This window comes from Heterodontus francisci, chromosome 10 (genome assembly GCF_036365525.1).
Source record: "Heterodontus francisci isolate sHetFra1 chromosome 10, sHetFra1.hap1, whole genome shotgun sequence".
Classification (NCBI taxonomy): Eukaryota; Metazoa; Chordata; class Chondrichthyes; order Heterodontiformes; family Heterodontidae; genus Heterodontus; species Heterodontus francisci.
Genome location: NC_090380.1, coordinates 81,043,068 through 81,058,215, shown reverse-complemented (window position 1 = coordinate 81,058,215; position 15,148 = coordinate 81,043,068). Strand labels below are relative to the sequence as shown.

The 15,148-nt window shown below is 44.5% G+C and overlaps 1 protein-coding gene across 1 annotated transcript in view; it reads right to left on the bottom strand.

The window, feature by feature from the left end:
• Positions 1-695: 695 nt before the first annotated feature.
• The window catches only part of LOC137374195 (suppressor of tumorigenicity 14 protein homolog), a 120,448-nt gene continuing 105,995 nt past the window's right edge, over positions 696-15,148 (bottom strand). The window contains exon 21 of the mRNA XM_068039983.1: positions 696-854. Coding sequence (XP_067896084.1) covers positions 696-854 — 159 coding nt within the window. The remainder of the gene's footprint in view (positions 855-15,148) is intronic.

The window sequence follows — 15,148 nt, the reverse complement described above, 5'->3', positions numbered from 1 at the left end:
TTATAGTTGTGTTAATGCCTTTTGTAAGTTAAAATAGACAGGATAGCTGAAAAAAGACAAAATATTTTTAACCTTTATCCAACCTTTGGCATGGAATCTTTTATACAATATAAATGACATACCAGTTCACAATTATAAACATATTAGTCAGACATCTTATAGTGATTACTGTGTTCAAAATAAAGGCATTCTGATAACTCTAGTTATTAAACAGGAAAGTTTATGCATATACCTAGTGTAGACAGTGCTACACATTGTCCTTTTTTAAAGAAATTATCTATTCTTTAGACACCACTGAAATATTTAATTTGTTAAAAAACTTTATAAAACTTACATAGGTATGGTGCTGTAATACATTTTTCTTTTAAGTAGACTAATGATAAAGTTACTATTCTTATAACAATGCTGCGCCAATCATTAGCATTACTCAAGTCCATGTATAAATATATTCTTGGCAGGAACATTCATAAGCTATTAACCAATGTTCCTTGTGGGTTTTTTTCTACAAAGGCTTTTTTTCTTGTTCTTTCATTATCTTTTACAGGTAATTGAATCTCCAAATGGTAGCATAGTCAATGACTAAATTATTTTCCATAATTCAACCTCCCTTCGTGAGCCATAAGTAAAAATACTGAAATATTAAAATTATCCAATTAGGAAACATGATGAGCATCTTCATAGAATGAACTGACGATTCAATTGATTTGTTGCTTGATCCAGTCAGAAAATCGAGAAACTCGAGTATAAACGCCTGGACGATTACGCCGAGCACATCCTTCTCCCCAGCTGACTATTCCTGCTAGAAACCACTTCCTTCTTTTCCCCAGACAAACCAGTGGACCTCCAGAGTCTCCCTTGAATAAAAGTTAAAGAAAACTCATTTGAAGATCAAGCATTGCTCACAGTAAATCAAATGATGCACTGATTCATAAAGATGGCAGAGTTATACAATAAAATGGAAAATGCATTATTCTGGTGTCAACCTGGAACTATGTAGCTTTAAGTCTAATCTGGCTAAGTGTGCACCCATTATATATCAATAGAATGAAAGTTAGGCAGATTCTATAACAGGCAGGCAATCGACTCCACCAGCTCACATCCCAGGCAGTGAAGAGAAAAATTTAGTCCCTTATTCTCTAAAATGTGATCTTCCAGCTTGTTTTAAAATCTTTTGGAAATAAGCAAATCTGTAAGTAAGTGCTGTGGCTTGGTGAAAGATGCACTTAAACCTAGATTTTCCAGTAAATGTCCTCTACACCCACGCCAAGGTCTTTACAGCCTTCCTAAATTGTGATCCCCAGAATTGGGCAGAGTACTCCAGCAGAGGCTTATCCTGTGATTTATAAATGTTTAGCATACCATTTTATTTATTCATTGGATGTGGGCGTTGCTGGCCAGGCCAGCATTTATTGTCCATCCCTAATTGCCCTAACTGAGTGGCTTGCTAGGCCATTTCAGAGGGCATGTAAGAGACAACCACATTGCTGTGGGTCTGGAGTCACATGTAGGCCAGACCAGGTAAGGACAGCAGATTTTCTTCCCTGAAGGACATTAGTGAACCAGATGCGTTTTTACAACAAACGACAATGGTTTCATGGCCATCATTAGACTAGCTTTTTAATTCCAGATTTATTAATTGAATTCAAATTCCACCTTCTGCTGTGGTGGGATTTGAACCCATATCCCCAGAGCAATACACTGGGTCTCTGGGTTACTAGTCCAATGACAACACCACTACGCCACCGCCTCCTCACCATACTATATGGCCGCAATTTTACACCCCCAAAAGAGCGGGCTGGTGGCAGGGGGCTGGGGGCATAAATTCCGGGGCCATCTATCATCTTCCTCCTGCAGCTGGGTGTAGTTCCAGCTGTGGCCACCGCTCCCGGTGGTGCTACTGGGACTAAGAGCTGCTGGTCCGCTGATTGGCCGGCAGCTCTATTAGATGAGACTTCCTGCCTCAACGAGGTGGAAGTCTCACCTAAGACCAATTAAGGGCCTGGGGAGCGTAAAATCCAGTCTGGATCCTCAGGCTCAGCATAGGCGGGCTCGCCACTGACTTTTCCGCCGGTGGACAGGTTTGCCCCCCGCACCGCTATAAAATTCTGGCCTATGTTTCTATAAAGCCCAGTATCCCATATGCTTTTTTTTTTTAAAACAGCCTTCAACTTTTCCTGCCACCCTCAAAGATTTGTGTATGTGAACCCCTAGATCTCTCTGTTGCTGCAGTCCCCTTAAAATTGTGCAATATAATTTATATGGCCTATCCTCATTCTTCCTTCCAAAATGCATTATTTTTCTGCATTAAATGTTATCTGTCATGTATCTTCCCATTTCTCCAGTCTGTCTCTGTCCTCCTGAAGTCTGCTACTACCCTCCTCACTGTTTACTACATTACTAAGTTTGTGTCATCCACCAACTTCTCAACCCAAGTCCAGGTCACTAATCTGTATATCAAAAGAAGTTGTGGTCCTAATATGAATACCATGAGACACCATACCCTCCAGTCTGATAAATAACTGCTTATTCTCTTCTTTCCATTTGCTAACAATCACAGTTTTGAATATTCTGTATTCTGCCCATTTCCATTCTCGTGGCAGGTCCTGTTCACCCATCACCCCCTGCTCACTGACCTACATTGGCTCCTGGTTAAGCAAACCTCAGTTTTAAAATTTTCATCCTTGTTTTCAAATCTGTCCATGGCCTCGCACCTCCCTATCTCTGTAATCTCCTCCAGCCCCGCAATTTTATGAGATATCTGTGCCCTCTAATTCTGGCCTCTTGAGCACCCCTGATTTTAATTGCTGCATCATTAGGTGGCTGTGCCTTCAGCTGCCTACTCTCTAAGCTCTGCAATTCTCTACCTCTCTTTCATCTTTTAATATGCTTCTTAAAACCTACCTCTTTGGCCAAGCTTTTGGCCATCTGCCCTAATATGTGGCTTGGTGTCAAATTCTGCTTTATTACATTCCTGTGAAGCACCTTGGATTGTTTTATTATGTTAAAGGTGCTATATAAATACAAGTTGTTGTTGGATTTTGGCAGCATGTAGATGAGAAATAAGAGGGGCCAAGGATAGATCCTTGAGGGACTCCAGAGATTATGGTGTGGTAGCCAGAAGAGCAGCCACTGCCGATGATTGTCTAGCTATGACTGGACAGATCAGAATAGAACCAGTTGGGGGCAGTTTCACCCACCTGGACGATGGAGGAGAGGAGTTGGGGGAGGATGGTATGGTCAAGTGTGTCAAAGGCTGCTGACAGGTTGGAAAGGATGATGACAGATAATTTACCATAGTGACAGTCTCATAGGATGTCATTTGTGACTTTGGTAAGGGCCATTTCAGTACTGGCAGGGAAGGAAACCTGATTGAAGGGATTCAAACAGAAGAGTTGTGGGAAAGATAGGCATGAATATGGGAAGCCACAACATGCTCAAGAACTTTGGAGAGCAGAGGGAGGTTGGAGATGAGGTGATAGTTTGCAAGGATACAATGATCAAGGGTGGGCATTTCGAGAAGGGTAATGACAGCGGATTTTAAAGAGAGGGGGAAAGTACCGTTAACAATATCAGATAACATGGGGGCCAGGAAGGAAGTTGAGTGGTCAATAGTTCTATGGGATAGGGTCGAGGGAGCAGGAGGTGGGTCTCCGGGCAAGATGAGATCAGACGGCATGAGGGGAGATAGGAGAGAAACTAGGGGAAGGTGCAAGGTCAGGGGTAGGGCAAGAGGAAACCTTACAGGAAGTTTGGCCTAGTGGGCTAAGGGAAGGAAGGAAAGCACAAGAGGCAGATGAACAGATAGTCTCAATCTTAGTGACAAAGTAGTCTATGAGTTCCTCGCAGTTGCTGTTGGAGGTGAGGATGAAAAGGCAGGAAAGGGGTTTAAGAAGATGGTTTGTAGTGGAGAAGAGCACTCGGGGTTATCCTGGAATGATCCTGGAACAGTGAGCATTTTTCATAGTGAAGAGAACAATCCGATAGTGCTTTATGTGGGCCAGACAAATACAGCAATGAGTGACTAAACTAGTTGCCCACCATAAATATTCAAGTCTCCGTCCCTCGAATGTAAGGGAGGAGAGACAAGGATTGTACCAGAGAGCCATAACCCTAGCCTTTTCTCTTTTGTTAATTAAGGGTGTGATTTGCAAAATTACTCAGATCACAGACAGTCTGACTCCAGCATCAAATGACTTTTCATTTTTATGTGAGCAAGTGAATTCACTGAGCTGTTACAGATCTTCAATATCAGATATCAACTGAATGTTTTTGTTTCTTTAGCTTTCTTTTTAAAGTGTGAAACAGAAATTTGATGTGGTACAAAGTGTGAAGGGCAGGAAATGTGCACTGGATGTACTATTTTTATATTCTATTTGAGATACAAAAGATATCAGACCAGGTACATACATTAATGTTTATTTTTATGATTTTCCACTGTGCACTTCGATAGTATTATGCAGAAAAAAGTTCCAAATCTATCAGTGTATGAAATCCGTGGTAACAGGTTAATGATGATGAATGTGCCATTTGTTATGTCAGCAATATATCAGAATTTTACTTAGTTTCAGAAATAATATATGTAACTATTTTAATATCTCTACTGTGGCATTCCTTTTCTTTGGTCACTGTGAACCAAATAATAGACCGCTGCCAAGAATAATTGTTCCCATACAACAAATATGCTTTTTACATAAATATTTTATAAGACTTTTATTTTCTAAATGCTGGCAGACCTATCTCACTGTGAGCTGGCCGCCAAATTAAAGGTATTCTGTAGAAGGAGAAATATTTTTAGGTGGCAGCAGAAAATACCCTCTTCTATCTGGCTTTATTCCACCCTCAACCAATACACAAAAGAAACATATTAACTAATCATTTACCTCATTGCTCTCTGTGGGATATTGCTGTGTAAAAATGGCCATCACGCTTGCCTGTGTAACAAATGTAATCGGACAGTGGAGTTTTAAAAGCTCTAAGGTGGTGTTACAATCATCTAATTCATGGTTTGTATTAATATTTTAGAAGTCGCTTTTAGTTTTGGGGAATTAAATGTGTAGCTTTAAGAATTTCAAAAGGTTGCCGACCACCCAAGATTTGAAGTTCAAAGATCTCTCCATGAGTTCTTCCAGAGACAGGGCTAGAGAGGTGAGAGCCATAAAACAGCAAGTTTGTAAAACAGCAACTCCCAACTGTTGGGAGTTTAAGCCAAGAAGTCTGGAAGGGATTGCTCTGTCATTGTTAACAATATTAATTATTCATTTGGGTATCAAGAATGAAAGTGATGTTTTGGAAGTTGGAGGTAATTAGTTTAAATTGCTATTTGGGAGATCCCATATGTACCACCTTGCTATGGAGATAAATTATGCAGGGGGTGCTTGTTGGTCAATTTTTTAAAAATCTCTGTGCTTGCTGACACCGACAGTCAGTTGGCTTTCGAAAATGAGTTGGCTTTGGAAGCTGCTAGACTCAGGAGCAAAGTGGCCATCAGGAACCAGGGGTGTTTCTGTTTTGAGTAAGGTCCATGCTCAAGCTAGAAATCCAGATTCGTAAGGTGTTGAAAGAGAGTTGGAGGATTGCCTAGCCGGATGCAAGCGGGAGAATCCCCAGGAGACCTCATACCTTAGAAGACAGCAGAGATGTTAAGGAAAATCAAAATGAATTCTTAAGAGCTGTGGTATACTTTGGATTGATCCCAGGAGAAGTGAACAAACCACCAAGATATGGGATTAGTGTAGCATTAGTATAAATGGGTGGTTGATGGTCGGCACAGACTTGGTGGGCCGAAGGGCCTGTTTCAGTGCTGTATCTCTGAACTAAACTAAACTAAACTAAACTAAAAGTATAAGGCAACTCTTGGGGTGCAAGTAAAATTCAAACGGGGGTGTTCCATTGAGATTTAGGGCTGAATTCTATAAGCCCGCCGCACACCAAAGAGCCACTGAGATTCCAAGCGTGGCAGCTCATTTAAATAGCCAGGGTGGGCCCCCTCCCGATCACATGGATGGGACCGGCTGTCCGTCCCTGGCAATGGCGTCAGTTGCCTGTGCGCAGGTGCTGACTTCATTTTTAAAGGGCTGTTAGCCCTACCGACAAATTTAAATATGTAAAGGAAGATTAAATGAAATTAAATAAATACATTTCTTTTGCCCCTCTCCCACCCCCAATAACAATTAAATTAATTATTTGCCCTTCCCCCCCCCAAAACACTTACCTTTACCATCTGACCTTCCCCCCACAACTACGCAAACTTCAAACTATAACCCTTCCCACAATCCCCTAAACACATGACGTCAATTTGATCTCATTTCCCTCTGCCCCCGCACTGGGAAACTTAACGCCTCCACCCTCCCCACCAGTGTTGTGCCTCGTTTCCCCAGACAGGGATCTGAAGGCATGGCAGTGCAAGCCGCCGGGGTGAAGATCATGCGGGACTTCAGGAGGTGATGGGATAGTAATTAATGCAGGTATTTTAATTTATTTAAATATTTAAATTGCGGTCCCGTCGCCGAGCAGCCGGGCAGTGGCTGCCACGAGGCCTCACCGCTGCCAGCAATATCGGGCCGGGCCCTGCCGGCATCCAGGCCCGTGGTGGACCATCTCTGGGGCCATCTTCAGGCACCCCCCCACTCACCGCCACAGATCCTGACATCGAGGGCTCTATAGAATCCAGCCCTTAGAGTTTAATATATACGTCTTCATGTTTTAAGATTTTAAGTTTAAAGCATAAGTGATTTCAAATTGTAATGTTAATTTAGTAGTATTTTGCTTTGTTTAATTCTTGTAAAGTTTTTTGCTTAAAATGTGAAATGTCGTAGAATAATTCTTTCAGTAATAACTGGGAATTCAATTTTCTCTTTTTAAAAGTTAACCATCCTTAACGGGATCATAAAAGCGGTTATCTTGGCCAAAGATGACAACAGGGGCTAAATAGGTGCTGTGCTGATCATTGAATTGTTACAGTGCAGAAGGAGGCCATTCAGCCCATTGTGTCTACACTGGCTCTTCAAATGAGCAATTCACTTAGTGCCATACCCCCATCTTCTCCCCAAAACCCTGCACACTCTTCCTTTTCAAATAACAGTCTAATTCCCTTTTGAATGCCTCAATTGAACCTGCCTCCACTACGCTGTCAGGCAGTGCATTCCAGACCTTAACCACTCACTGCATAAAAAATGTTTTCCTCATGTCACTTTTGCTTCTTTTACCACTTACATTAAATCTGTGCCCTCTCATTCTCGATCCTTTCACGAGTGGAAACAGTTTCTCCCTATCTATTCTGTCCAGACCCCTCATGATTTTGAATACCTCTATCAAATTTCCTCTCAGCCTTCTTTTCCCAAAGGAAAACAGTCCTAATTTCTCCAATCTATCTTCATAACTGAAATTCCTCATCCCTGGAACCATCCTCGTGAATCTTCTCTGTACTCGCTCCAATGCCTTCATATCTTTTCTAAAGTGCGGTGCCCAGAACTGGACACAATACTCCAGCTGAGGCAGAACTAGTGTTTTATACAAGTCCAACATAACTTCCTTGCACTTGTACTCTATCCCCCTATTAATAAAGCCCAGGATGCTGTATGCTTTATGAACTGCTCTCTCAACCTGTCCTGTCACCTTCAATGGTTGGCATCCTTCCACCTACGAAATATGATGGACATGCAGCAAACAATCCATTTAGGTGAGGTGTCTTCGCTCGGTGCACCTTTGTTGATGGCTGTGAAAATTTTGGTTACAGAAGCAATTACACCTGTGAGGAGGGATGATATGTTAGAAGGATTGAGGCCATATGGATTGAGCTTAGGTACAAAAAAAGGGGCAGCCATACTGCTGGGAGTGTACTATAGACCCCCAAACTGTCAGAGGGAGATAGAAGAGCAAGTATATTGGCAAATCTCTAACAGGTGCACAAGCAATTGGGCAGGAAGAGTTGGGGATTTTAACTACCCCAATATTAACTGGGATAGTTTTAGTGTGAAAGAAATTCTTAAGGTGCATTCAGGAAAACTTTTTTGGCCAGTGTATAGCAAGTACAACAAGAGAGGGCGCAGTTCTGGACTTGGTTTTTGATAATGAAGTTGGGCAGGTGGAAGGAATGACAGTGGGAGAATATTTTGGTGGGAGTGATCATAATTGAGTTAGTTTTAATGTAATTATGGCAAAGGACAGAGACAGAATAGCAGTTAAAGGTTTAAATTGAATTAAGGCCAATTTTACTAACCTGAGAAGTAATTTAGCAAAAGTAGACTGGAAACAGCTACTTGGAGGTATCATACGATAGTCACTCTGCCCTAAAGGCTCCTTTACAACCAGATTATTAATTAGTCCTTTCTCATTGTGCAATACTAGATCTAAAATAGTCCATTCTCTAGTTGTTTCCTCAACATACTGTTCCAGAAAAGCATCTCTTATACATTCCAGAAATTCATCCTCCACAGCATTAATGCTGATTAGGTTTATCCAGTCTATATGTAGAATGAAGTCCCCTATGATTACTGTATTACCCTCTAAGTTCCTGACTTATACTGTGCCTTACATTACCACTACTGTTTGGTGGCCTATAAACAACTCCCACCAATGTTTGCAGCACTTGCTGTTTCTTAGCTCCACTCAAACTGATTCTACATCTTGAACTTCCGATCTAAGATCCTCTCTCACTAATGTACTGATCTCATCCTTTATTAACAGTGCCATCCCACTTCCTTTTCCTTTTTGCTTATCCTTCCTCAATGTCGAATACCCTTGAATATTCAGTTCACAGCTTTGGTCACCCTGCAGCCAAGTCTCCATAATGCAATTAGATCATACCCGTTTACTTCTATTTGTGTGGTCAATTCATCTATCTTGTTGCAAATGCTGTGTGAATTCAGATCGTGTGACTTTAATTTTGCCTTTTTAAAATTTTTCTGTAATTTGACCCTATTTGATGCTGGCCTTTGTTTCTGCTGCCTTCCAATTTTGCTTACTACTTTTCCTTCTACCATTAACAGCTTTGTTTCTCTCTTGTCAGAAATCCCTTTCAGGTTCCCATTCCCCTGCTAGTTTAACCCTCCCCAACAGCACTAGCAAATCTCCTTGCGAGGATATAGGTCACAGTCCTGTTGAGGCGTAACCTCTTCTCCTGCCCCAGAACTGGTCCCAATGCCTCAGAAATCTAAAGCCATCCCTCCTGCACGATCTCTCCAGCTACATGTTCATTTGCTTTATCCTCCTATTACTGTACTCACTAGCATGTGGAAATGGGTGTAATTCCAAGATTACTGCCTTTGAAGTCCTGCTTTTTAATCTCTTTCCTAGCTCTCTCAAATCTGTTTCAGGACCTCACCACTCTTTCTACCTATGTCATTGGTATCAATATGGACCATGGCCTCTGGCTGTTCAGCCTCCCCCATAAGAATGTCCTGCAACTGCTCGTGACATCCTTGACCCTGGGACCTGGGAGGCATCACACCATCCTGGAGTCACATCTATGGGCACAGAAATGCCTGTCTGTTCCCCTAACTATTGAATCCCCTACCACTATTGCTCTTCCACTCTTCTTCTTCCCTCCCGTGCAGCTAAGTCACCCGTGGTGCCGTGGACTTGGCTCTGGCTTCCTCTGAGGAACCAATGGCCAAACCAGTAATCAAAATGGAAAATCAGTTAGTGAGCGACATGGACTCAGGGACTCCTGCCTCCCTGCCTGGTCCTCCTTGACTGTCTGGTGGCCACCCATTTCCTCTCTGCCTGCAGTCTCTTTATCTGTGGTGTGACCACCTCCCTAAATGTGTTATCCATGTAGTTCTCAGCCTTGTGGATGTGCCACAGTGACTCCAGCTGCCGCTCGAGTTCCGAAAACTAGAGCTCAAGTTTCTGCAGCTGGAGACACTTCCTGCGCATGTGGTCATCTAGGCCACTCTCAGCATCCACAACTTCCTACATGTCACTGGATGCACATTCCACACAGCTGAGCTGCCCTGCCATGCCTTAACTTTACTTTACAGGCTATTTATTATTTATTAAAAATGGGAGTCTAGAAAGTTGAAAGTAGAATTACTCACCAGCGACTCAACAATCAGCTCCTTCCCCTATGCCAGTGCCACTTTTTTATTCCTGACGTCACTTTTCAAATGGTGCCTGTGCTCTGCTCTCTCCACCACTTTTTATGTCCCGGACAGCTCTCACTCCTTCCCAACGCTCTCCAAGTCCCCCGTCTCGCTGGTCTCGCTTTGCTGCCGATCTGTTAATCTCTCGGCTGGTCTTGCTCTCTCTCCTAGAGGAGGAGGAGAGCGAGAAACCAACAACTACATGTTTAGTACTTAAGTGCTGATTAGATGCAATTTTCTTGGCGCTGTATATGTAGCCTGCACTCACCCACTTCACTGAAGGTGTGCAGTGTGCTGGCTGGGAGTGGAAGGATGCCTCAAGGAGCAAGGGACTGCACAGGCAGGTTCTCTGATGCAGCACTAGATGTTCTAGTGGAGGAGGAAGACAGAGAAGAGGAGGGATATTCTCTACCTGCAGTGGGGAAGGCAGCTGCAGAGGCAGTTGATGAAACGCATGTGGGAAGAGATCACCCAGGAGGTTGCAGCCAGGAACACAAGACACAGGAAATAGTTCCAGTGCTGCAAGAAACTTAAATTGGCATGAATGGTCAAGGTAAGATCCCATCTCATCAACACACTTCTTAATAACTGCACCACCACAACCCCACTGGTATCACAACCTCAACACACTTCATCCACCATCTAATTATACACTGACATTCACACACCCCACACTATTTCATCCTTCACAGATACTCACACATCAGACATATCTCAGAGCTCTTCAACTATGTGAGGCATCACACATAAATATACCCATCAATGCACTCATTCACAATCAACACTTTTTCTCTCGCAAATAAAAAGCACATAACAGGTGACGACAGGACCTGACCATGGCTGCATGAGATCACTTCTCTTGAGGAGGGAGTGCTGGCTGTGGGAGTGGCAGACCTTGTGGTCAGAGGCAAAGCAGGGGGCATCTTGTCTCGAGGTATGAGGTCATTTCAGCTTCCTTGCAGATAAACAACTATTCCTGATCCCTAAACATGCAAAGCTATCCTCATTTCCAAGCTCCTTATGGTTTTTAGCTCACCCACTCCTATAGTGGCTGCATGCACTACACCCTAACACTTCCAGATTTAGCATAGCAAGCTCAAAACAGCAAGATCCACCTTGCCCTGCAGAGCATTCAAAATTAGCAATAGGCACCTCCCCACTCTGCCTGGAAGAGGAGGAGGAGGAGAGAAAGGAAGAGGAGGAGGACAGGAAGAAAGAATGTACTGCATCAATGGCAACCACTCTCGCAGGTACCAGCTCACAGACGGGCATCACATGTAACTTAGAGGCTAGCTTAGAAGAGGGATCCTCACAAAGGGACACACCTAGCCCTAGAGGGCAGTAATCCTTCAGGGTGGAAGGGACACCACAGGAGCTACCTTTCCAGGGGCAAGGTGTATTCTAGTAGAGGAGACAGATGAGAACCTCCCAGAGCCAAGCTTCGGTAGAAGGCCGATGGGTGTGACTAACCAAATGCTTGGTGCAATGGACAGCCTGCCTAAAACCTTATGGGTTATGTCTAGGGGGATGGAGGAGTTGGTGGCTAGACGCAGAACCTGAAACCCATCCTCTCCAGTGTGGAGAAGCTGGTGACCTCCAGCCAGTGACCTGTTAAGCCTGACATGATGCAGCTCCATTGCAGTCATTGCTGTTAATTTCCACATTGTCAAGTGCTGAAAGATAGAACGTAGCCTAGTCTTCACACACTTATAAGCTTTTATTTACAGATACACACATTACAAAGATGTACCTCCAAACTTAACAAACACAGTTTCAGTCTGCTCTTATAGATAGGAGCACACGTGAATCCCGAGTTATTGCCCACCATCTGAATATAATTAAACATCCAATTAATATACAATTAACAATTGCAGCTTGCATGGAACAGCAAACTGCTGCAATGCGGTCTCAGGCAGCTGCCATGGTGGTTCTGGGCTCCTCAGCTGAAAGAGACTTAGAGTGTCTCCAATGCCCACAGATCTGTCCTCCACCTTCTTCTTCTTTGGCCTCGTCTCGAGAGACAATGGGTAAGTGCCTGGAGGTGGTCAGTGGTTTGTGAAGCAGCGCCTGGAGTGGCTATAAAGGTCAATTCTAGAGTGACAGACTCTTTCACAGGTGCTGCAGATAAAATTGGTTGTGGGGCTGTTACACAGTTGGCTGTCCACTTGCGCTACTGTCTTTTTTCCTGCCAACTGCTAAGTCTCTTTGACTCGCCACACTTTAGCCCCGCCTTTATGGCTGCCCGCCAGCTCTGGCGATCGCTGGCAACTGACTCCCACGACTTGTGATCAATGTCACAGGACTTCATGTCGCACTGGCAGACGTCTTTAAAGCGGAGACATGGACGGCCGGTGGGTCTGATACCAGTGAAGAGCTCGCTGTACAATGTGTCCTTGGGGACCCCGCCATCTTCCATGCGGCTCACATGGCCAAGCCATCTCAAGCACCGTTGGCTCAGTAGGGTGTATATGCTGGGGATGTTGGCCGCCTCCAGGACTTCTGCATTGGAGATACGGTCCTGCCACCTGATGCCAAGGATTCTCCGGAGGCAGCGAAGATGGAATGAATTGAGACGTCGCTCTTGGCTGACGTACGTTGTCCAGGCCTCGCTGTCGTAGAGCAAGGTACTGAGGACACAGGCTTGATACACTCCGACTTTTGTGTTCCATGTCAGTGTACCATTTTCCCACACCCTCTTGGCCAGTCTGGACATAGCAGTGGAAGCCTTTCCCATGCACTTGTTGATTTCTGCATCGAGAGACAGGTTACTGGTGATAGTTGAGCCTAGGTAGGTGAACTCTTGAACCACTTCCAGAGCATGGTTGCCGATATTGATGGATGGAGCATTTCTGACGTCCTGTCCCATGATGTTCGCTTTCTTGAGGCTGATGGTTAGGCCAAATTCGTTGCAGGTAGGCGCAATCCTGTTGATGAGTCTCTGCAGACACTCTTCAGTGTGAGATGTTAATGTAGCATCATCAGCAAAGAGGAGTTCCCTGATGAGGAGTTTCCATACTTTGGTCTTCGTTCTGAATCAGGCAAGGTAGAACAACCTGCTACCTGATCTTGTGTGGAGGAAAATTCCTTCTTCTAAAGACTTGAATGCATGTGAGAGCAGCAGGGAGAAGATCCCAAGTAGTGTAGGTGCGAGAACACAGCCCTGTTTCACGCCACTCAGGATAGGAAAGGGGTCTGATGAGGCGCCGCTATGCTGAATTGTGCCTTTCATATTGTCATGGAATGAGGTGATGATACTTAGTAGCTTTGGTGGACATTCGATCGCCTACCTGGAAACCTCTAGTGCTACCACGTGGTCTCTTCAGACTACTAGAAAAGATCGGATGTCCTCCACCAGGGCAGGCTGAACAGAGGCTCCAAGGTAGTGGTGTGGGAATCATGGATCTCTCTGGATGCCTTCATTGCTGCACCTGTCATTTCCTGTCAGCCCGGCAGCCGAGACTGCTGAAGCTGCTGCTGAGATGGTGCAGTCTGAGGTGGGACCATCACAGCTCACAGCCTCCCGAGGGCGTCTCTGGAGAACATCTGAGCTGCCCTCTTCAGATTCTCAGCAGTGATCCACTTTGACTGGTGCTGCCATTGGGGTTGCATTTTGCAGAAGCACTAGCTTACACAAGAACATTTACAGATAGCCAGTCAGAATAAACAACAGGTGAATAAGTTGATATTTGTAAGTGCTGCTGGTAGTGTAATGTTTCCCTTGTTTGTTTTTGATGTAGATAAACAATGACAATGCTAAATAGTGGTAGAATCAGCAGTCTTTCTTATTCTGACCTTCATGGGAAAGGAGTTGAAAAAAATTGAGTGCAAATGATGGACTGGCCGATGCATCATAAGTTGTAGATAAGTACATCAAGTGGCACCAGTGTTCTGGAGTCTGATGGTGGAGCATGTCTTTCAAAAGTGATCTTCAATTACATGGTAGTAATATTTCCTCCCAGGTGTCGACCGCCTACCTGGAAACCTCTAGTGCTACCACTGGTCCCCCTCCTCTTCCTCCTCCTGTGGCTCCTCAGCTTGACTCTCTGGCACAGTTGCTGGTGGTAATGGCTGGTCTCATGATTGCCAGATTGTGGAGCATCCAGCAAATCATCATGAATCTGGACACCTTCTTGGCAGGGCACCTCCTGATGGTCAAGGCATCTAAACCTTGTTAAAGTCTTAACAAAGTGTACCAGCAAGTCTCTCAAAGTGTCTCAAAAGTCCGCTTCAAATGAATTGTAGTCTCAGTCAGCAAGTGAACACTGAAAGCTGAGCATGGCTTTAGGTAGCGCTCGAAATCATCAGCAAAGACTTGTGACTGTACAGCAAGTCACTGTTAGGAGAGGTCATTCAATAAAGCATCATCCACCAAAATGGCATACTGGCCTCTTTAATGAGCCCTGTCAGGCAATTTAATTGTCCATCAGACCCTCAAGGATCCTCCGAGCGGCCGTTCCTAGCACGCATTTCAACTCCTTTACTAGAATAGTTTCCTGTGCTAAACAGGTGTTACAGCTTAAGACCCTATCTTGGCCACCACGCAGGCTCTTTAGCACATAAAGTAATTAGCCAAACTCACCCCACTAGAGATCTTCTAATCATATTCAAGTGGAGAGGGACCATATTACCTCTACATTTCCCTAAATGCAGTACCAGGCAGAAGAAAATGATTTAACTTGTGTCTTGTAAGAGCAGACTCAAAATACACTCAAATTAAAGGCCTGCTACCCAACCCGAACCCGACGGGACCCGCGACATGTGTCGGGTTCGGGTCGGGTCGGGTCGGGCCACTCTTCTGGGTCCGGCCCCGGGTTGTGCACACACAGCAAGAATTGCAGGTAAGTGTTAAAAGTTAAAAACTTACCTGAGCTGCGAGTCCAGGACGTTAAGCAGGGAAACTCTGAGTCTGCGCAGTGAGTGTGTGATCGTCTCTATGATGTCATCACGCTCATGTTGCAGCTTCCGGCAGATTGGGAGTCGGAAGGTAAGTAAAGGGAACATTGCGGTGGTTGGGCGGGCTCGAGTCGGGTCGGGTCGGGCTCGGGTCGGGTCAGGCGCGGGGGGGT